Source organism: Parus major, chromosome 26 (genome assembly GCF_001522545.3).
Source record: "Parus major isolate Abel chromosome 26, Parus_major1.1, whole genome shotgun sequence".
Taxonomy (NCBI): Eukaryota; Metazoa; Chordata; class Aves; order Passeriformes; family Paridae; genus Parus; species Parus major.
The window spans coordinates 1,716,291-1,725,825 of NC_031795.1; the positions used below are offsets into that span (position 1 = coordinate 1,716,291).

General features: G+C 54.9%; 1 protein-coding gene across 6 annotated transcripts in view; it reads left to right on the forward strand.

The window, feature by feature from the left end:
• The first annotated feature begins 1,073 nt into the window (after positions 1-1,073).
• Positions 1,074-9,535, forward strand: part of AHCYL1 (adenosylhomocysteinase like 1) — a 28,680-nt gene continuing 20,218 nt past the window's right edge. For 3 of the 6 annotated variants that reach the window (XM_033519871.1, XM_033519873.1, XM_033519872.1), the window contains exon 1: positions 1,076-1,375. In XM_033519871.1, the coding sequence (XP_033375762.1) occupies positions 1,271-1,375 (105 nt within the window). In that variant the 5' untranslated portion in view covers positions 1,076-1,270. Of the gene's footprint in view, positions 1,376-4,616; positions 4,829-9,535 lie in introns of those variants that run through there. The other 3 variants (XR_004500270.1, XR_004500269.1, XM_033519874.1) reach the window with 2 other exon arrangements.

Consider the following 9,535-nt stretch of genomic DNA (forward strand, 5'->3'; position numbering starts at 1 on the left):
ACATCTGGGGCTGCACACCCAACCAGAGCTGGGCACTCACTCAGGTTTGGGCGCCCACCCCCCTATGGGGTATGGAGGGCAACCCTGCCCCCACCCCATCCCTGCTGCCATCCCACACAATTCGTTTTTCTCTCTGATTACTCCTCTTCCTTGGTGTTTTATTTTTTCACTGATTTACTTTTACCCATGTTTTATTTAAGCTATTTTCCTGATTAATTGTAGTTTTTCTCCTATTTTACTTCTTTCTTCTCAACAAACGCTTTTTTTGCCCTGAAAACCCTCATTCTTTAGTTTCAGCTTTAATTTCCCAATTAATACATTAATTTATTTAATTTGTGCAACTTATTTAGTTTTTATATTTATTTAGAAAAATTGCTTATAATTTTATGTGATTTATGTATTACACCTACATAATGAATTTAACATATATATTTATGCACATTATATATATATATGTGCTTAAAATTAATGATACATATTTCATAGTTCTATAATCACTTTAAATGTAAATGTATATAACTAATTTGCTTATTTTACACGTTTATATATAATGAAAAGTTAATGTATATGGTTGCTATTTAATGTACAAAGTTAATCTTTATAATTATTTAATTTAGCCTCAGTAACTAATTAATAAATTTAATATTAACACATTAACGTTAATATATTAATAGTAATATTAATCTAGCAATTAAGATACAAGTTAATGAATACATTAATTTAATATATACATGTGAATGAATGTATAGAAAATTATATATAATTTTTTAAAACGTATGTAATTATTTTAGTTAATTGGGATTTGGCGCGCGCTGAGGCTCCTGGCCACGCCCCGCTCTGACCACGCCCCAGGTTATGACCACGCCCACACAATGGCCACGCCCATCTGTGGTCACGCCCCTATGTGGCCACGCCCCCTTCCCGCCCCCTCAGCGCCCTCCCCCCTTGTCCGCCAGGGGGCGCTCTGCCCCTCGCCCGCTCCTGCCGGCGGCGCCGCGCGGCCTCAGCTGCCCGGCGGGTGCGCGGTGACGTCACGCAGCAGTGACGTCACTAGGCCCCGCCCCTGGCGCGGCGGCTCCAGAGCCGGCGTAGCCTCCGCGCCGGTGGCACCGCAGCGAGCGGCAGGGAGCGGCCGGGCCGAACCGGGCCGAACCGAGCCGAACCGGGCCGAACCCGCCCGGAGTGCTCCCCCCTCTTCGCCCCGCCCTACCCTGTCCCGTTTCGTCCCGCCGGCGGCCGCGGCCCGCCCCGCGTTCCCCGCCGCATCAGCATGTCGGTGCCGGAGCCCGCCGGCGGCGAGGAGAAGCAGGCCAAGGAGGTGGAGGACGCCGAGAAATATTCCTTCATGGCCACCGTCACCAAGGCCCCCAAGAAGGTAGCGGGGCCGGCGGGGGCCGGCTGGGTGCGGGGATCACACCCTGGTTCGGGGCAGCAGCGGGGCGGGAGGGAGAAGCCTCGGCTGTGGGGGGAGCAGCTTCAGGGGGAGCCGCTCCCGCTTGCGGGGGTGCGAGTCCCCGGGCTGGGGGCGGGAGGAGCAGCCCCGCTTCGGCTGGGGGATGCAGCCCCGGTTCGGCTGGGGGATGGAGCCCCGGTTCGGGTGGGGGATGGAGCTCCGGTTGGGCTGGGGGATGGAGCCCCGGTTGGGCTGGGGGATGCAGCCCCGGTTGGGCTGGGGGATGGAGCTCCGGTTGGGCTGGGGGATGGAGCCCCGGTTGGGCTGGGGGATGCAGCCCCGGTTGGGCTGGGGGATGCAGCCCCGGTTCGGGTGGGGGATGCAGCCCCGGTTCGGGTGGGGGATGCAGCCCCGGTTCGGGTGGGGGATGCAGCCCCGGTTCGGGTGGGGGATGCAGTCTCCGGTTGGGGGAGCAGCCCTCGGCGGTGGAGAGGGGCACCGTGACCCGGCTCGGGGAAGAGCAGCCCCACAGATGGGGGTTTGTGCTGGGAAAGCTCGAACTGGTCCAGTTTGGGAAGTGGGGCTTGTCCCCATTCAGTGGGTGGAGAGGGAGATTGGTACAGAAGAGGAGCTGGTCCGGTCTGGGGGTGGCAGGTATGAGCCAGGGGCTGCTGGCCCAGTTTGGGGTGGGAGAGAAGGGTTGGGGACTGGGGCCAGAGGGGTCTGTACTGGGGTACAACCCTGGCCTGTGTTGGGGGGAGGGCAGGTTCCGGGGGGCTGGGGCCAGAGCAGGGACATAGGAGTGTGGGGGGACGGGGTGTCCCCAGGAAGGGGACAGGCAGGGTGCAGCCCTTGTGTGGGACTGTGAGGTGACAGGGCTTTGTGCTGGGGACAAAGCAGGGGGGACCTGTTATATGGGAAGAGCCAGAAGCAGCGACCTGGAATCCAGCTGTGGGTCGCTCAGAAGGGTGGCCAGGAGATTTCAGAGTGTTGAGTTTTTTGGGACAGGGGTGCTGTTGGAGGTGTGGGTGGGAGCACATTTGGGCTCAGGAAGAGGATGCCAAGTCACCTCAGTACCCCTCCATCCTGGAAGGCCTCACAGGAGCTCTGAGGTCTCCCAGTGTTGCTCCCACAACCCTGTGGGGTGCTCGATGGCACCGAGGGTGGGCGAGCACTGCTCTTGCCACTGTAGCAGGATGCAGGACCCCAGAGTTCCCCCAGAGGAACTGTGCTCCGGGCTCAGTGCTGAAGTTTCAGCCCTGTCAGGGAGGCAGATCCACGTTCCAAACACTGCACAGATCTGTGCAGCTGAACATTGTGTTCCCCTCGGGGCTGCAGCCACAGAGAATGGGAACATCCTCATTCGCTGGGGGAATCTCTCCTGCCTGCTCTGGGTGGGACTGGGGAGCATCAGACCCTTGGAGAAGGTCAGCTGGATTGGAGGTGTCTTCTCTCCCAGGGAGCAGGGGTTGGAGACTAGGCCCTGTTTGTCTGGGCTGTGGACATAGCCTGGAGGAAGGAGCAGAGGAATGTGGGGCTGGGATCTGCCTCTTCCAGCAGTGGCTCAGCACAGCTCTAACTCAGGGATTGTTTTTACCTTTTCATAACCATCATCTCTGTCAGAGTGAACAGCACAAGGCTGCAGCCAACTGCTCCAAGGGGACAGCAGACTGCTAATCCCAGAGCATCCCATGGAACCAAAATACCTGTGGTAAAAAGGAATTCATTGAGCATCCTCAGAGGCAAGTTTGCCAGCCTCTCAGGGAGATGAGATGTTGTATACCCAGAATTTAATGCTGCAGACATGGCTGGTTGTGCAGCGTGAGGAGCCCTGGTTGGATTCAGTGGTTGCTGCAGCTTTTCCTGGCTGGGTGAGGATATTGAAGGTGCCCAGAGGGACACACGACATTTGAGGCTGATAACATCAGAGATGGGGAGCGCACTGAGCTGAGCTGAGCTCAGGGAACAAATTGCTCCAGGCTCCTGTTTTCCTTGCCTGGCTAGTTCCTGCAAATAGTGCTGGGGAATGGCAGAAGCCTTGGCAGGAGGATGAAAGACCAAGGAAGGGAGAATTGCTCTCCTGAGATAAGCTGTTGAGTGCCCCCAGCTCTGATGCCTCAGAACAGAATTGCAATTAAACCATTAAAACGTTCTTGTGATTCCCTGCAAGTCGACGTGACTTTTGTGCCAGCTGCCCTGGAGCTCCTGGCATGGTCAGCGGCCAGCAGAGATGGTGGAGAGAGATGATTTACCAGCATGGAGGTGGGCAGGATCATGCTGTGCTGCTGATGCTCGTCCCTCCTGGGTTTTTGGGCTCCTTGAACTTTGCTGATGCAGTTTGTGTGTGGCATTTGGAGATGGGGAGGGTGGGAATGTGGCCAGGCTCAGCGCAGGCTCCGTCTCTCGTCTCTCTGTGAATGGCTTTTCAGAGGAGCCTTAACTTGTGCTAGAACTTGAGGAAAGTGCCAGTGTGAGCCCACCAGCATCCAGCCCAGGACCTGCAGGAGCATCTTGGATGCAACTGGAAGCATGTTGGCCCTGTGGGTGCTGTGGAGAAGTTGGTGTCACCTTGTTGGGGTCACCTGGAGCTGGGAGTCAGCCCCTGGCATTGCTGTTTCCTCTTGTCAGGGACTTGTTTAAGGTGAAAAAGTGAAACAAGCAGAGGTAAGAGATTAAGAGATTAAATACAATCAACTCCAGGCTGAAGTAGGAGCTGACTCAGTGGAGGTGAAAGGAGGAATGGGGATGTTTTCCCTCAAAAAGCTGGGATATCCTGGCTGTGCCAGAGCTCCCTTTTCACCACAGTTTGTGGGGACTTGTCTGTCAGCATCATGACCCCAGTTTGGTCTGAGTGAGGTGGTTCTTTGGCCAGGAGTGGTTTGCAGGCAGAGGTGAGCGATGCTGAGTTTGCACCTTCTCCAGCCACTGCTGTGGTGTTGCTGGGGAAGATTGGGAATGCTGAGGCTGGTGGTTTACCCAGGTTTAGTGAACACGGATGTGGAGGTGATGATGGCAGAGCTCAAGGGCTGGTTGTGCTCCTCCAGATCCCTGTGTGCCATCACTGCTGCGTCTGGGCATCTGCTCTCCTGCCTCCCTGGAGACTGCAGGTGCCCTTGGCAGCAGTCGCTTTCCCAACCCACGTCAGCCGGTCGGTGGAGCCTTAAACTCCCAGCTGAGCCGAGCTGGGGGTGCCCTGGAGTGGGAAGGACACGGCGAGTGAGCGGCACCGTGCCTGCGGCAGGGCAGGGGGCTTGGCCCGTGCTGTCCCTGTCTGTCACCTCACCCCGCTGTGTCCTTGTCCCGCTGGCATCGCTGTCTGCTGGGCTCCTCCACACCTGGGTGCTGGCAGGCAGATGGACACTGCAGACAGATCTTTCTCCTGCGGCATTCCCGGGCTCTGAGATGGGCTGAAGGCTCCGGTGTGGTTCTGGGGAGGTGAGTTGGGTGCCCGTGGAGCCGGTGTGGGTGCGCTGGGGCGGTGCTGTGCCCCTGCGGATGGCAGCTCCAGCGGGATCCCGCGCAGGCTGTGGCAGGGAATGCTAATGCACAGCGCTGCAGCTTTGCAGTGCCTGCGAGCCGGCTGCTGGCTGGTGTGGGGGTGGCAGAGATGGAGCAGGGAAAAGCTGGGAAGGGGGGGATGGAGTCTGTGGGGAGCTGCTGGCCCCCAGGGAGGGCTGGGTGTCCTCTCCAGAGCATCATTCCTGCTGTTGCTGTCTGCAGTGGCCTGCGGACTGCTGACCTTGCTGCAGCCGGCTGCATCCCTGCCCGGCACAGCCCGTTCCCAAATATCCATTCCTGCCCCACTTTGCTCTGTTGTGACTTAACCCAGGTCCCTGCAGCTCTGCCAGGCCAGGTGATAATAAACTACCTTCCCCTTTGGGCTGTCAGGGGGACGAGACTGCCCTTGTTTGTCCTGACAGAGCTCCTGTAGCCATTCCTTTTTCCTGTCCCTTTAATTTAATTCCTTAGAGTGGCTGCTCATAAATCCTCTGTGCCTTTGTGAGCCTGTCTGGGGCCATGGCTACCACCTCCTGTCCTGCTGTTCTGCAGGCACTGTGCACCTGGCTCTCCTCATTCCTTTGCCCAGATCTTCATTTCTCTGGTTCCTTGCTCTGTCACGGCAGTTTTTCCTTCTCATAATGAGGTGCCTGGGCTGGGATGAGTTGAACAGCTCATCATCCTCTGTATGGATGTCCTGAGATGAGTCTGGCCTTCCTGGGGGTGCAGGAAAACCCTAATAAGTGGGGAAAAAAAGCACAGGGGTGTTTGGAATGGAAATGAATTAATGGGGCTTGGGGCAGCCAGGTCACTCCTGGTGCTGTGTTAAATGATAGAATCCTAATGTTTTTCTAAGTTGCTCTTGGGATCTTCCCATTGTTTTGGTGTTTTGGGGGGTCTCTCTGATGTGAGAGGGGAGGCTTGTTCCAGTGCCCCAGCACTGGGCAAGGCCAGAAGACACTTAATTGAATTATTGAACCAGAGAGGGGGAAGAAAGGAGGTTTTGGGGGTTTGATGGGCACAAACAGTCTTCAAAATGATGTGCCAGAGCCTGTGGCTTTTGCTCCCCCCTTTTCCTCCTGCATCCCTGGAGGAGGTTGGATTTCCACTCTTATGTCAGCCCTTTGGGGATGAGAAAAGAGTTGGATATTCAGTCTTTCCAGGCTTCAGAAGTATCTCTAGTCAGTTTTTGATGGTGTGGGGGTGGAGATCACCCATCCTGGGAGCCCCCCTCCCATGTGAGCAGCCAGGTCTGGAGCATGGGAGGAGTGCTGAAGACAGGAGCACAGTGTTTTGTTTTGACCTTCCCCAAAATGTCAGGTTATCTTCTGCTGGGGACTGGCCTACCACAATGCTTTCTTTGGGAACAGTTTTCTCCGTGCATTCCAGCCTGTGCAAATGTTGGAGTGGGTTCCTGTGCTCCCTGCTGGATGTTGGGGCTGGGGTATTTTGCTCTGGAAATCAGGTTTGCAAGGTCAGGTTGGAGTTAATCCTTTGCAAGTGAGGATCCTGACTGTGTTGCTCCTCTGAGGAGTTGGTGAGTGCCCCATCCCAGATTTTGGAGCAGGAAATGTGTGGGACCTCAGCACAGGGATTTGCTTGGCTGTGTTTTTATCACCAGGAGTTTCCTGCGGGTGACAGTCGCATTTGCAGAGGGCTCGTTATGTTTCCTGCTGAGCCCTTTGATCAGAGCTGCTTATCTGGGGCCTCTCCTCACCTTCACTCAGCACACGGTGGTGACATTCCAGGTGACTGTCCTGGGACCTGCTGGTGGCCCCGAGTGCCAAAGACTTTGTGCCAGAACTTCTCCCAGAGTGAGACTCCGTGAAACCAGGGGTTGTAAGGGGCTGGGGGAAGGGTCAGGGAGTCCCACCAAGGAGGAGCATCATGGTGTCACCTCAGCAGGTTGTGTGGAGCCCCTTCCCAGGGAACTGGGTAATTCCAGGGGCTTGGGCGCCCTGAGCAGTGCTGGAATCTGCTCTGCACCATCCCTCTCTGCCCACATCATCCTTGAAGGCTTCCCTGGCACGGTTAACCCTTGGGAATGGCTGCTCTTGGTTGATGCCCCAAAGTCCAAAGAGGAAGGTGCCGTAGTTTGGAAATGGTTTGTTTGGAAGGGACCTTAAAAATCACCCAGTTCCACCCCTGCCATGGGCAGGGACACCTTCCACCATCCCAGCTTGCTCCAAGCCCTCTCCGACCTGAAAACTGTCCTTGGACACTTCCAGGGATGGGGCAGCCACAGCTTCTGTGGCCCCCTGTGCCAGGGCCTCCCCAGTCTCACAGGGAAGAATTTGGGCTGTTTTTTTGGCAGCTGATCTCCCCCCATGGGTTCTGAGCCTCTGAGAAAGTGGGAGGCGGAAGCTGAAGCCAGTCCTGCCTTTTGGAGCTGCCCCCATTGCCCTGTTGAGTTGGGCTGCTTGAACTGTGAATTTTAATTACACTTTGGGATCAATACGGTGGCCTTGGTAACGAGCTTATTGCTGCTGCAGAATCTGTTTACTTCAGGTTGGTGACAGCCAAAGGACTGAGGTGGCCGAGGACATGATGTTCCAGCTCCTTGTACAGGCTCCATTGTAATTCGGGTGAGGCTCCCGCAGCCCTCGGAGTTGGGTGCAGCTTCCCCTTGGCTGCCCCCACAGACCTGGAGCTGGCTGGCAGCACCCGTTCCTGCCTGGCTGAGGAGCTGCCTGCCTTCAGGAGCCAGGATTTGGGTGGGAGCTGCTGGAGCCTGCTTTATCTGTGTGGTGTGGGTGGAGGGGATCACTCCTTCTGGCCTTTTGCAGTGAGAAGAAGTGCGCAGCCTGGAAAAGGAGACTCCTTGGGGCTTTGCCTTCCTGAAATTCATGTTTTGGTGTCCTCCTTCCAGATGAGGGTGAGGTTCAGCCTGTGTCTGCTGTTTTCTGCCTCTCCTCCTTTCACCTCCCACCAGGGAGCCCCAGATTTCACACATTCCTGCACTGTGGGGAGAGTTTTGCATCCAACCTGGGCATGTTTTGGAGCGAGAACATCTGGCTGATCCCTGTTGACCTTGGAGCTGTCAGCATCTTGCAGGCGGCACAGTGTCTCCTACATTAACTAACCCCTTCTCCAAATATTCTGTGAGCTTGCCATCTCCACAAGGAAATCACTTTCATTCCCTCCTGCCTCCTTTAAAAGAAAGGGGCTTCATGGAATCAGCCCTGTTTGCAGGGAAAGGTTGGCTTTGCTCTGACACCCTGGACACATCAGTATCCAGGAGGGTGATGTTTGTCCATCCTGGTGGTAATTCCTCAAACTCCTGAGCAGGGAAAAGCCCATGCTGAAGCCTGAAGTTTCTCCTGCTTTGCCTCTCACCAGATGCATCAAAATCCAAGTAATTTCCAGGGCTGAAAATAGTCCATTGGTAAATGAGGCAGCTCTAGTGGAAATACCACTGCGAGAGGCTTTGGGAGTCAGGGCAGGGGGAGGAGGGAATTCCAATTTTCCAGAGCAGGCTGCTCCTGTTTCCATGCTGATCCTGCAGCGTGTTTTCCCTTAAAGCCATGGCACAGGGGTGGAGGATCAGCTAAGGGGACCTTAGAGTAGCTGGAGCCTCTCCTGAGTGGGTTTTGCTGTTCTGATTTTTTGAAAGACCAATAGAAGTCTTGGAATGCTGAGATTCTCCAAGGCAGTTGGGGGGAGAAGGGGAGGCAGGTGGGGCACCCAGAGTGCCAAGGGGAGCGATTCCTTCCTCAAAACACAGGGGCTGCTTCAGGAGCAGAAGTTTGGGCTTCTCTATTTGTTTTTTTGTTTTCTTTTTTTTGTGTCAAACCCTCCCTTCAGACCATGAGGTGTTCCTGAACGAGCTGTTTAACAGTGCTTCCAAGTGTTCCCTTGGTCTCATACAACTGTGCTTGGAGAGGCATTTTCTAATTAGTTTAAAAATTGATGCTAATTAAAGCTGATTCCTTCTCAGCTCTGACACACAAACACATTTCCATGGGCTTCGAGCTCTGCCAGCTGGCCTGTTGGAGACCAGCAGTCCTCAGATTGCCCCATAAGCTGCTGGAAGTGATTTAACCCCACACTCTTGGAATAGAGGAATGGTTTGCGTTGGAAGGGTCCTTAAAGATCACCCAGTTCCTCCTCCTGCCATGGCTCCCAAGCCCTGTGAACCTTGGGCACTGCCAGGGATCCAGGGGCAGCCCCAGCTGCTCTGGGCACCTGTGCCAGGGCATCACCACCCTCACAGGGAACAATTCCTGCCCAATATCCCATCCATCCCTGTCCTCTGGCAGTGGGAAGCCATTCCCCCTTGTCCTTGCAAGGACATGACCTTGTCTTGCCTGTGCAGTTCTTCCAGCATGGTAACCCAAATTAATACTAATTTCCTGCTGCCCAAACACGTGCTGTGCCATAGGCTGGGAGGGCACTGGGGATGAATCCAGAGGTGAGAAATCCAGGATGGCTTTAGACCAGTGGCTGTTTGCCCATTCATGGGGATTATGGAGTTAACCTGGGAGACATGACTGGAGTTCACTGCCCTTACGGATCCCAGACATTGGACTTTAGCTGTTCCTGCCAGGCTGGAGATATCCCTCTGTGTTTCAGGAGATATCCCTCTGTGTTTCAGGAGATATCCCTCTGTGTTTCAGGAGATATCCCTCTGTGTTTCAGGAGATA